The sequence below is a fragment of the Neovison vison genome, chromosome 9 (genome assembly GCF_020171115.1).
Source record: "Neovison vison isolate M4711 chromosome 9, ASM_NN_V1, whole genome shotgun sequence".
NCBI lineage: Eukaryota > Metazoa > Chordata > Mammalia > Carnivora > Mustelidae > Neogale > Neogale vison.
Window position 1 is genome coordinate 32037845 of NC_058099.1, and position 13591 is coordinate 32051435.

General features: G+C 46.3%; 1 protein-coding gene and 1 non-coding gene across 2 annotated transcripts in view; one reads left to right on the top strand and one right to left on the bottom strand.

The window, feature by feature from the left end:
• Positions 1-1476: 1476 nt before the first annotated feature.
• GALNT12 (polypeptide N-acetylgalactosaminyltransferase 12) overlaps positions 1477-13591 on the bottom strand; it is a 38629-nt gene continuing 26514 nt past the window's right edge. The window contains exons 6-10 of the mRNA XM_044265272.1: positions 13314-13490; positions 11115-11246; positions 5074-5187; positions 3916-4062; positions 1477-1900 (exon numbers count right to left, since the gene is read on the bottom strand). Of these exons, the coding sequence (XP_044121207.1) occupies positions 1760-1900; positions 3916-4062; positions 5074-5187; positions 11115-11246; positions 13314-13490 (711 nt within the window). The 3' untranslated portion in view covers positions 1477-1759. The remainder of the gene's footprint in view (positions 1901-3915; positions 4063-5073; positions 5188-11114; positions 11247-13313; positions 13491-13591) is intronic.
• Positions 8002-8108, top strand: LOC122917886. Its single transcript, XR_006386509.1, has one exon. It is a non-coding gene; the product is annotated as a U6 spliceosomal RNA (small nuclear RNA).

Here is a 13591-nt window from a genome sequence, read left to right on the forward strand (position 1 = left end):
GAGTCACAGGACATACGGAACAGCGTGGAAATGATGCAGACGTGGGTAAATATAACAGACTGTGTGTGTGTCACACACACATATATACACACACCTATATATGCTTTTTCTCTTCTGTTACTCTTTAAATAATTAAAATGATTTAAAGTAATAATTTATACCATTCAATTGAGTTTATAATATACACGTACACCCACAATAGCCCAGAGGAGGGGGTAGGAAGGAGAGCTACACTAATACAAACTTGCCAGATTTTACTGGAATTCACTCGATACTCTGCTGAAAAACAGTGTGATAAATTCAGGAAGCATACTGTAATCCTTAGGGTAACGAAAAAATGCAGTTAAGAAATCAACATTCTGAAGGACATTCTTATCCCCGTGACGCAGATGAGGAAATGAGTCCTGGAAGGTGGGATGATGTACCATGGCTTAGCTAAGGCTGGCCGACGGGTTCCTGGCTCCACGTCCCGGGGCTGGGGGCCAACTCACACCTTCCAGTGGGCCAGGGGTAAACACCCAGGCTCAGATTCCCCAACCCTCGGAGAAGGGGAGTGTTCCTCAAAATGTAAATTGCCTCCCAGTCCATAAAAATATTTCCCTTTACACCCTAAAAAATGTCTTATTAGTTCTCTACCCTAAAAATGACCACGTGTCAGTTGATTGCAGGAGTAAGAGGATGACTCACAGGCTAAACAGATTAGTGGCAGTGGCCTGTGAACGCGCACAAACGCCTCCTCGCACTCCCTATGGACTTGGTCAGCATCCGTTTTACATCTGCCTGAACTGCCTCCCATGCCCTGGGGGGTGGGGGGAGGGGGCTGACACCCCTTCATCCAGCTCAGAGGGACACACAGAAAGGGGAAAAGATGGAGAACATAAAAGTTCTCGCTTTAACCATTTACAAGAGAACTGAGCTGTGTTGGAAGGAGTTCATACCACAGTCCCGCCTCCCGATGGGCTATTTAATCCCATAAAGATAAAATAACCAGATTACTTAGTATTTATTTTTGGATGAACACCCACTGATGAATTTATTGTGCTTCACATATTATAACATGTTATTTATGAACCTAGGAATTTAATGAGCCCATACTACATGCCCAGGACTGAACTAACCCCACATCTACTCTGTTATTTCATTCTCGTGACTCCCCTCCATGCTTGGTTTCATTATTCTCATTCTACAGAAGAAGAAACCGAAGTTCAGAGTGGCATCAGATTGATGGTTGCCAGGACAGCTGGAGTTGTTCCGGGTGATCATCAACACAACAATCCTAGTGTTCATCTGTCTACACTGAGAAAAACTAACCCAATGTCTGAGGTGTTGTCAGTTTACGTAGAGCACGCTGCATGAGTCTGATTTCCACCCATGCAAACATCTTAATGGCTGGTAATCCCTGCAAACACCAAAAATAGAACCTTCACCTTTTTGCTAGGGATTGTCGTAGAAAGGCATGACAGTAGAACACACATCTTGATAGAAAAATACTTAAAGGTTTTAATTCTCTGAATATCAAGAGTTAACAATTTATGACTACCCTTTGAAAATAGGGTATATGGGAGCAATTCTGAGGTTTTCAAAATCAGTACAAAGCTTATCAAATCCAACATCACCTGCACAGGCTGTAAAGTGACTTCCTTATCAAAGGACAGCAGCTGGCTTGGGGGCGGATCTGCCACTGGATATAGCTCAGTCTCTGTCAGGCACAGTCCAGGGCCTTCCTGCTCCTTCCATGAGCTCCTTGTACAGTGACCATTTATCCCATGTGTTCCTTGAAGAGCCATTTCTGATGTTCTGAGTCGGTGCAGTCCCGCAAGAGGGGTACGAAACTGTCACTGAACGGCTTCCTCTCAGCCTGAACGCACTTATTGGACTGTGTGTGGAATAAAGAACCATCCTACAAGAGATGATAAACTACGGGTATTTAAGAGAAACCCAAATAATTCCCCAGAAAGTATCTTTTTCCTTACAATGTATTCTTCAGAGCTCAGGGGACTTTTTATCATTTCAGAAGCAGTTACTGAGCATGGAGTGTCTGCCCTGTGCTAAGGCAATGGGGGACTGTGTGCGCATAGGAAGGGCCAGGTATGGACAGGTGTGGATCCCCTGTCCCCGGAAGCTTGGCAACCAGGGTCCACAACTCCACCGTCAGGGCTGGTGGTGCCACCTGCTGGCCGCTCTAGGGATCTATCAGACTCTCTGCCTCCTTCCCTACCGTTCTTCTTTTCTTTCAGGGAAATCAGGATCAAAGATCCCTTATTAACCTCTTTCACGTCCCTCAGGTCAACTAATTCCATCCCTGGTGACCTCTTTCTCTCAGGTTTTTAAAGGCAGACTCAGGAACCTTGGCTATAATCCCAGCTCAGCCAAAGAACAGCTGGATGAGAGGGTAAATCACCTGCAAAGACATCAGTTCTACGGGACCATGACCACTTCCCCAGCCCCCAAAAATCACGGTCCTCTTTAATGCTTCCCCCCTTCTCTTCTTTTTCCCAACTGTTGCTGAGTTAGCTCAGCAAGCCTCTCCTCTGGTCCTGGAGTTTGTTTTATCCCTCCACCTCTCTCCGTCATAAGCTGTACAGCCCAAGGAAACACCATCGTGTCTGAGGACCAGAAGGGCGGAACAAGTGGCATATCCATTCTAGGGAAAGACCAACCTTGGAAACAGAATTATATGAAGAAGAATTGCAAAAAATATTCACCTTTAAAACCCTTAAGAGAGCTCCCAAGTTGCCCTCAGAGCACCAGGAAAGGAAATGATTAAATATAGCCACGCTTCTCCCACTCTTCTAAGGAAACTTATTTTTTCCTTAAATGGTCACTGAAATTTAAGATAAAATTGTAATGACATTTCAAACCAATTTTATGATTTCTCGCTTGCATGACTCTTCCTCGAGGGCTTATAAACAGGTTTCAGTTAGAAGAGAGAAGAGGAGGAGGCGGGGGCAGGCGCTGTAGAGAACCACAGACCGGGGGTGTCTTCTGTCTTATTTTTTGTATCAGATGCATAGTGCCACAGCGCAGGGCTTGTCTAGGGAGCCTGCGGGTTTCACTGCTAATCATAATATTGTCACGGGAAAATGGATGCCACCTTCTAATCATACCTAGAATTAACCCATTTATAAGCATCAGAGACCAATCTTTCCATCCCTGGGGTCAGGCTGGGAATGAAAGCCTCCCGTGGAGATAAAAGAGAACTGATTTTTTTCTTTTGAATTATTTGCTTTGGATTTATTCCCTCAAGTGCTTTTTCATGACTCAAAGGATTTGACTGATTCACGGGTCCCGTTGTGGCTGTGCAGTGTGGCTGGAGCCTTTCAGGCCTGAAATAATACCCAGTTCCCAGCCCCCAGTAACTATTCCAAAGGAGCGCCAACTCCTCCGAGGGGTGTTTTCTTATCCTGTGTTTCTTGATGTTCATTCTTATCCTACAAGTAACAGCTGATCTCTGGAGAACTTCATGGTTTCCAAGGACTATTTCTGCCACACATCTGGTCCACTGTTACAGTCCCCATTCTACAGCTGGGGAAAATGAGGCTTAAAGACATGGAGCAGCTTCCACCTGGGTCTAACCTAACCTCACACCCTTACACTTTGGCTATTTGTTCCACTCATTTAAACCCCATTTCAACTTCGACTGTGTTTGCACAGCTCCTCTTTGCATGGCCATGGCCACAGGTTGGAGGAGGGCAGGACGACTCGAGGGGAGCCATAATGCTACCGATGCTGGGTGCTGACGCTGAATGCCAGGCCCCCACCACACTGCCAGCAGTTTGAGGGAAGCCCCCAGTCTCCGGTATGTGGCTGCCCCCCTGAGGCCCGCGAGGACTAGGCCGGAGAACTCTCCCTCTACTCTCCCCATTGGCAGCCCCCGGACCGACAGCAAGGAAGGCAGGAGACAAGCTCGCTTACCTCCTGCAAGATGAACTTCTGATTCTCCGGGACAGTGTCCTGGCAGAGATGCATGGTGAGAATGTCCGTTCCTGCCTCCACGGCGATGCAGGCCTCTGGCTGGTGGGTGTTATAGCGAATTTCCTTCTGGGACGTGTACTCGAAGAACTAAAAACGGAGCAGCCAACATGCACAAGTTACTGTCTGATGTGGAAGGAGGGAAATCGCTGGGCAAGAACCTGGGGGGACTCCAGGTTGGAAAAAATTCTAATCTCACCACTTCGTCTCCAGATGTCTGACACCTCGTCTCCTCCCTCCTCCACAGGCCCCGCCCTGCTGGTGTATCTGCCTGCGTGGGCTGGGATCCTGGTCCAGGCCACACACCTTCCTGGTCTCCACCTGCCCACCCTGAAACTCAGACATCACCCAGACAGCCCTGCCCAGGCCCCTGGTAGTTACTCTAAACACGCCTTTGTGTGGCACCGTGCATCAAAACGTGTAATTCCATTTAAGCATTAATTCTAAGGAACTCATCCGAAATGCAGATCTGTTGGGGTTTGTTTTTTTTTTTTTTTTCCTTTTTTTTTTCTGACAAGAAGTTAGTGGCAGAAGCACTTACAACCACAAAGACAGGCAGGCAGGGACTCAGATATAACTAAATAGTAATCTACCTGTGTGAAGGGTTATCAAGAGGCCCTTGGGAATGATATTCTCAAAGGATGTCTAGTAACACAAGAAAAGTATGATAAAGTAAGTGGAAATAATGAGATAGAAAACACATAGACATGATGATAATAACTATTTCAAACAATAATCCAAAGGCCTTGCATTCAAAGAGATGGGAAGTAAATACGTCTTCATTCTAATGGTGGTTGCTGGGTCCTGTCACTTACTGCTTCTGGGTTGGGTTTTTTGTTTTTTGGCTTTTGGGTTTGTTTGTTTGGTTTTTTTTTTTTTTTGTATTTTACAAATGTTCTGCAATAAGCCTATATTACCTGGATCATGCAAAAAAATCAAATGTTTAATTTTAATTTTTTTTTTTTTACTCTGATCTTTGTTATCAAACTTAATTTTTTTAAAACAGAGAGATTCATACCAAGAGTCCCTTGAGCACAGCGCCTCCTGCTGTCTGCTGCCCGCTGGCCTTGGGATGTTCAGCTAGACAGAAGCAGCACCTACCTGGTTCTGACCCATTCCGTGACAGAGATATAGAAGGACCTGGTGTCCCATGATCTGGTTTTCGTTGGGAGGGTTATAGTCAAAGCAGTAGTCTTTCAGTCCTTTGTTCTGCAGCTAAACAAAACACAAAGGTGGCATTTTGGTCCAGATTTATATGCAACAACAGATCCCACCCAAGGTTCTGAGGGTAATGACCCCATTAGAAAGCAGTGTCTGCCTCGAGAACTGGATTTAATGGGAAGAGTCCCTGACATTTCGAGGTCTGAAAGTGCCTTCCCATTCTATGCCATAGGCAAGAAGCATAACCCCCATTTTAAGATGCTAGATCTGAGTTGCAAACAGTTTAACTCTTTATGGCCTGAAAGCTCCTATCTCTCCAGTTCTCGTTAGTGCAGCCTTATTGCTACACTAGTCCAAGCATAGCTGGGTTGTTGCCTCACACATGTACCAAGGACTCCTGCAAGAATGTATCTGCAAAAAGATACCCTGATTGAGAGACTCACCAGCCCCCAGATTAGAAACGCACAATTCTAGTCTACAGGAAACAGCATAATACAGAGCCGATGACTCGCCCAAAGTCACGCAAGTATAGACACCAAAGTCTGAATCCAGGACCTCAGCTCCCAAGTCCAGTGCTCTCTCCATCACTCAATGCAGTCTATCTAATGTCATCTCTGAGGTACCTCTTAGATCTAAAACCCTTCAAACATTCTAAGAGCAAAAAACCAAGCTCCCTCTTCCCTTTCAGGGGCCTCTAGGGAAAGACACACACCTTTCTGAACCCCTTTCTGGAGAGTTCAAAGACCCCTCAATGAACTCCTTGTGAACCCCACCCCTGCCCTGGCCCTTGTCCACCCTTGACTAGGCTGTTTCTGAAGACAAGACTCAGCCATATAGAAAGAAGTTTCCACAATCCACCAGCTCACACAGACTTCCGTATTCTTGGAGTCTCTTTGCTTTGTGAAGGAATCTGGGAATAGGAGATGTTTAGAATAATCAGAGCATCTTAGGCTTGGAAGGGTTCAAATGTCATCTAGCTATGTCTTGACCACCAAAGGACATTGACCTCAAATGAATTCCCTATGTTCAGAAAGATTTGGAAGAAACTACAAAAACACTAAAGGAGGTTGGGGGGAGCCTCTAATGATTAAAACTGAGATTAAATAAGCCAGCTGTATCCTGTTGATGAGACACAGAAAAAATGATATTAAGTGACTTTAGAACATACCATTTTTTTAGACTATCTCGTATTTGATTACATTTCCTTAGTGAACTATATTCTGCAAACAAATAGATCTGCAAAGAAATCTTAAACCTCATTCAGTATCACACTGTCAGTGTGTTATTATTTTGAAACTACTTTAACCCACTGAACCATCCAGGTGCTCCCTTTGAAACTACTTTAAATAAAAGTTTAAGATAGGGGTGCCTGGGTGGCTCAGAGGGTTAGGCCTCAGGTCATGATCTGAGGGCCCTGGGATGGAGCCCCTGCATCAGGCTCTCTTCTCAGCAGGGAGCCTGTTCCCCATCCTCTCTCTGCCTGCCTCTCTGCCTACTTGTGATCTCTGTCTGTCAAATAAATAAAATCTTTAAAAATAAAAAATAAAAAAGTTTAAGATAAAGCAAATAAGTAATATGTGGATATTTCTTAAAAATTAGATTTCCAGTGTAAGAAAAAAGAAATACAAGTATTGGGGTACCTGGTGGTTCAGTTGGTTAAGCATCTGCCTTCGATTCAGATCATGATCCCAGAGTCCTAGGATCGAGCCCCGCATCAGGCTCCCTGCTCAGTGGGGAACCTGCTTCTCCCTCTCTCTCTGCCCCTCTCTCTGCTTGTGCTCATACTCTCTCTCTCTCTCTCTCTGTCAAATAAATAAATAAAATCTTAAAAAAGAAGAAGAACTACAAGTGTAATATCAAAGAAGAAAAAAACCCTGTAAGATTACATTTGAATTTGAGATATCAGTATGAGCTCACAATTTGTTTCTCAAAAATACACATTTCCTTTCTCTGCCTACTGAAAAGCTATAGTGATGGGCTATCCCACATGGTACCCACTGGCGGCATGTGGCCCAGGGCACCTGACGGGGCTAAGTCCACAATGAGACACGCTGTAAAGATAAAATACACCTCAGATTTCAAGACTCAGTGTGAAAACAAGTGTTAAAGCTAATAATATTGGGGGTATACTGAATGAAAATATATTATAAACTTTACTTGCTCCTTTTTTTAAAACATGGCTACTAAAAAATGTCCCATTATTTATGTGGCTAGCATTGGGTTTCAGTTGTGGTGTGTGCTCTAGAGACAAAGGCCATGACTGGCATCCAGACTGTGGGCTCTGACCACTGCCCCCCACAGAAAGTGTTGGGGCTTCTGGGAAGGATGGCAGCAGATGGAGAAGACAAGTGTGGCCAGAATCAAGGAGGCAATCAAACCAACAGAAGGGGTCAAGATCCTAGAAGCCAAAATAAAGAGATTCTCACTAGCCAAAGACAGGCAACCTGAGCAGTTGAAAGAAAACACACACACACACACACACACACACGCACACACACACATGCACACACACCAGACTAATTGACAGAAGCCCATTGGCCGTATAAAAGACCGTTGGTTTACAATGTTGCTCAAGAAAAAAAGCCAAAATGCAAATGAGCCAACAAACAAACAAAAACAACCCATTCCGTCTGCCCCATTGGAGCAAACTGGAGCGCTAACTCTTACCCTGAAAACAGGCAAATAAAGAGAAAGACTGAAAAATGGTTTACGCCTTTTCTGAATGAACTCTAAATTTTGTAGATACCAAACTTTCCTGGTTAGTGAGGGAACATTCTTCTTTACAGAAGAATCTCAGCTCATGGAGCAGAAGGAATGAAAGCACTAGAAAAAGCCCCGATTGGCAATGCCATTTGAAATACGGGTCTAGGGCTCGCTTACGCAGCACATATGCTAAAATTAGAACGATGTGGAGAAGATCAGGGTGGGCCCTGCTTAAGGATGACAAGCAAATTTGTGAAACCTTCCATATTTAAGAAGAAATATGAGCCTAGGCCATGATTGTCAACAGCCACCAGAAACATGAGACAGAAGGCTGAATGGCCCCTGAGAGCAGCTGGTCCGGGAGGGCCTCCCTTGTCACTAGAGGCAGGAGACCAGAGGTGAGGTGCTCCCGCTGTTGATGCAGTTGGAACCCAGAGTGCATCTAGGAAGTGTCCTTGCCATAAAAGGTCGATTCCCACTCCAGTCAAGGCTTTAGACCTCATTTCTAGTTTAAGAAGGATGGGTGAGAGAGGAACCATTTAAAAGACCCCCACAGGGAGATAATGAGGTAACCCCAAGGGTGAGACTTTCTACAGGAAAACAGATGCTGGGGTTTTTTTGTTTTGTTTTGTTTTTTAACAGTTATTAGCTAAAGGAGGGGAAGAAAGGGAAGAGGTCTGCCTTAGCTCAAGGAGTCCTGGGAGTAAAGCCATGGCAGCCAAACACAATGGCTAGACCGGGTTTGATCCCCATCAGAACAAGTCAACTACCCTGAGAAAGATGTGAAAAATTGGGGAAATCTGATAAGGAAAGGAAAGGAAGAAATGATTACTCCTCAGATTGGGTGTGATAATGGTCTGTAGTTATGTGAGATCATATCCACACAGACATGCATGTGACAGTGACCAGGACTGAGATGACATGATGCCCAGGGTGTGCCTGAGCAAAGAAAAATTGTGAGAGGAGGGAGCAGAGGAGCCAGAAAGCGGGAGAGGTGAAATCATGATGATTCTAGATTCTTCGGGACAGAGTTCCTTACACCATGCTCTCTGCTTGGACATTTTCACAATGAAAATTGAATGTAATGCATTAATGGCCTGCTCTGTATTTATTTTTTGTGTGTGATTATTTATTTAATGTCCACCTCCCTCATAGACAATACACTTCTTGAAGGTGGGGTAGTGGTTGTCCTTCCACCGTCAGTAAACTCCATGTAAATGTTAAAGTTGGGGTATTCTGAAAGTTACAGACACTCTTGAGAAATACAAATATGTTGGGTGAATGAAAATTTCAGCAAAAGAGCCAGAGATTTAGAAACAGTCAAGAGACCCCACCTATTAGGGAGATAGTTGTTCACGGTGTTTGCTTTTACGTTTTTTAGGTGACTAAAGATGTAATTGGTTCTAATTTAGCTCAGTTACTGAGAACTCACATTCCATGCAATGTGCTTGCAATTCTCTCTCTCTTTTTAGTTTCAGAGGTAGAATTTAGTGATTCATCAGTCTCATATAAGACCCAGTGCTCATTATATCATGTGCCCTCCTTTATGTCCATCACCCAAAAGCCCCATCCCCCAACCCTGCTCCCCTCCAGCAACCCGCAGTTTGTTTCCTAGAGTTGAGTCTTACAGTTTGCCTCCCTTTCTGTTTTCATCTTACTTTATTTTTCCTTTTCTTCCCCATGTTCATCTTGTTTCTTAAATTCCACATATGAGTGAAATGATATAATTGTCTTTTTCTGCTTAACTTATTTCACTTAGCTTAATATCTTCTAGTTCATTGCAGAAGTCAAGATTTCACTATTTTTGATGGCTGAGTAATATTCCAATCAATATATATATGTACACACCAAATATGCTTTATCCATTCAGCTATCGATGGACATCTAGGCTCTTTCCATAGTTTGGCTGTTGTGGACATTGCTGCTGTTTTGTGGACATGTGCCCCTTCAAATCACTATGTTTGTATCCTTCAGATAAATAGTAGTGCAATTGCTGGGTCATAGGGTAGCTCTGTTTTTAACTTTTTAAAAAATATTTTATTTATTTAATAGACAGTGATCACAAATGGGCAGAGAGAGAGGAGGAAGCAGGCTCCCTGCTGAGCAGAGAGCCCAACGGGGCTCGATCCCAGGACCCTGAGATCATGACCTGAGCCGAAGGCAGAGGCTTTAACCCACTGAGCCACCCAGGTGCCCCTGTTTGTTTGTGGGTTTTTTTTTTAAGATTTATTTATTTGACAGACAGAGATCACAAGTAGGCAGAGAGGCAGGCAGAGAGAGAGAGAGGAAGCAGGCTCCCCGAGGAGCAGAGAGCCTGATGCGGGGCTTGATCCCAGGACCCTGGGATCATAACCTGAGCCAAAGGCAGAGGTTTTAACCCACTGAGCCACCCAGGCACCCCCAGGTGCCTCTGTTTTTAACTTTTTCCTGTTTTTAACTTTTTGAGGAACCTCCATACTGTTTTCCAAAGTGGCTGCACAAGTTTGCATTCCCACCAACAGTGTAGGAGGGTTCCCCTTTCTCCACATCCTTGCCACATCCTTGTTTCCTAGGATTTTGATGGATTCCTGTCTCACATTGAAGTCTTTCATCCATTTTAAGTTTATCTTTATGTATGGTATAGGAAAATGGTCCAGTTTCATTCTTCTGCATGTGGCTGTCCAATTTTCCCAACACCATTTGTTGAAGAGAATAGCTTTTTTTTTCCACTGGATATTCTTTCCTATTTTGTCTAAGATTAGTTGGTCATAGGGTGTCCTGCTTTGCATTTATCAAAGACTTCCAGAATAGAACACAGGCACTTCTGATCAACATAACACAGGAGACCTCCCTAAGTTGGTGTATTTCCTCCCAAAAGCCAAAGGCACTGGATATTTTAGTTGACTTCATCCCAGAAACATTTCTTTCAGGTTCTTTAAAATAACAGGAGTGAGGCATCTCCCTCCATTACTGCCTTTATGAGTCCCTGAGTAGAAAATTATTAACTGGTCCAGCCACTGAAGACTGAAGCGAGGTGACTGCCACTGGACATGGAAGCACTAAGTGAGCCTCAGTCTCCTCATCTATAAAATGGGAGGCTTATACTCACCAGTTTGGAGGTGGCTTCTAGTACTGACATTCTAGGCCGGAGGCCCAGACATGGGGAGAAGGAAAGACAGTGCCTGAATGCAGGAGGGGAGGGAGGGAGAGGGAGGCAGCAGTCCCCGTAATGGGGCCTTTCTTGGCCAGGTTTTGTTGATCAAGAAACCCTCAGCCCGCCACATGCCCGCCTCACTCACCATCCCAAAGAAGCCAGGCCGGTCCTCAGGCACGTGCAATTCTGGGTACACGTTCTCTAAGAACCACCTGAAGTCCTTACACTGGAGCTTTGCACGGAGCTGCTTCCTCTCTGTCACATCCCCAAAGGGTTCCTGAGAAAACAGCAAAGACAGTGAGTCCCTGCAGCCCCCTCTCCACGGATGTTCCCTTCCTTGGCAGCACTGAGCACCTCCGGAGCACCAGGCGCCGCACAGGCTCAGAGGCTCAGGCCAGCCTCAGACACAGCTGCCGCTCCCCAGCAGCCAAGATGGTCCCACAAATGACTGCCTTCTCAGGGGTCCTCGCTTGAGGGAGGCGCAGCCAGCTACACAACACAAAGTGCCTGGTGATGACGTCGGGGAGTCTCCAGGTCCTGGGGCCGCACTGGTTCCTGGGCCTGCACGTCAGTGAGCACGTGATCCCAGACCAGCGGCCATCTGCAGAGCACATACACCAGGACCTTCTGGACGACTGATACCTGAGCGTGCACTTTCAAACACAGGTCAAGCATCCTCAATGTCATCATGCTCAAAGACCTCGTGTGCTCAACATACTGACGTTGGAACACATACTTGGAGTGGCAAGCGCAAAGCGCCGCGATGATAAATACTGGTGGGAGGTCAGTTTTCTGCACCAGACCAAGGATTGAGAACTTCCCTGTAACTGAATAAAAGTAAGCGTCTACTTAGCACGGCCAGAGGCACAAAGCCGAGGGCTGACATGTTACCGTCCCTGCCCCATGATGCTAGAGTATCAAAATGTGACAAGCTAGATAGCAAAATGGTAATGATAGAAAACTGGCTGAGTAAAATTTCAGATTTTTACTTATTTCCCAGCGGTTCTTTCTTTGGTGAGTCACGGGGTCCTCCCCTTCAACCAGATGCCCATTTTAATGCTGGGTCCCAGGCATCCAGACCAAAGGCATATGCCGTGACCCTATGTTATTCTTTGGGAATCCTCAGGAAGAGGGAACTGGGGCTTCCAGCCTGGGTTAGAGGAAGGAGCTGATGTTTCCATCCTGTGGCCATGGGCAGGAGAGAGGAAGCCATGACCCTGGCGTCCAGAGGCGGAGAAGGGCCAAGGGGGAGATCGGGGCAGCTTCACAGGGCTCAGCAGAGCAGGGAGAGGGATCCGTGGGAGGGCACACACCCCAGGCCCAGATCTGTCTGCATCGGCCCCAAGGCCTTGGGCAAGCTCTCTGAGCTTCCCTTTTGTCATCTAAAAAAAGAGAGTTTCACAGCTATCCTGAAGGGCTCGCTAAGGATTCAGAAGAAGAGATTTTCCTCAAGTGGCCAGAATCGAGAGTGTTTACAGCACATCTCATCTTGCCAAACAGCCCCCTGAGTTACACTGACACAGGTGGGCACCCTGTGCCGGGGCCTGTGGAGAGCTGGCCCGTGCAGAGGCAGTGGACCTACTCGCTGAAATGTCTTTGCAACCCTAATATCAGTACTTGTGGTTCCACACTTTCTCCATCACTCGCAGACATGAGCAGAGTGGCCAGAAATCACAATCACCCCACGGGACGCTCCTAGCCGAGGTCACGCCTCAGTTCCCGTACTGTCAACAAGTGTCCCGTTTGGGATCTGCCCAGTGCCACATCTTCCAGGTTTTGCTACTCTGGGTTGGTGACATCACTGTTCAAAAGCCCCGCCAAGCACCATGCTGGAGGGCTGGCTAGCATTCCTAGGTTCAAGAAGGCCTCACTGGGCCTGACAGAGAAATTACATGGGTGAGATGGGCTTCGCTCAGGCACGTGTTACAGCTGTTGGCGATGAGTCTGGTTGTAAAGAATCAACAATATGTACATCATAATGTCTTTCAACAGAAATACACATGAAACCAAGTTAGGCATTGATCAGTGGGCAAAAACGTCAGGCCACAGGAGGCATGCAGGAACCTAGCCCCACAGTCCCCCGGGAGCAGTGTGGTTCAGTAGTCTGGAAATCAGGGTTGGTGATGACTGCACAGGCCATCATTACTGTGACTAATGAGAAGCAACAGTCGGTATTATTCTAAGTGGGAGGAATAAGGGGTTCCCAGACTTGTATCATGGGTGTTTGAGTCAGTCTCTATTTCTGGAGCCAGTTCGCTGGGGGTGGGGAAGCCAGAATAGGCTGCTTTGGTTTGGAGATGGCCAGCCGGGGTGGGGGGGGCCACAGGCGGGCTGGGGAACTCACCAAGCGGGCGTGCGGGTTGCGATGGTAGTAGAGCTCTTTAAATTCATCCATCCACACTTCGGCGGCTCGGACGCAGTTGGCCAGAGCCTTGTTGCGGGAGTAGGGAGCTTGCTTGGGGAAAACGTGGCCAACGTGCGAGCAGGGGTGTGTTTCCAGGGTCCCACCGCACTGCCAGATCTGTGCACAGAGCAGGGAGGAGGTTGGCGGGTGAGTGGGGGGCGGGCTGTGGGTCCACAATGCCCGCAGCCAGGAGGTCAGGCACATAGATGTCACAATGA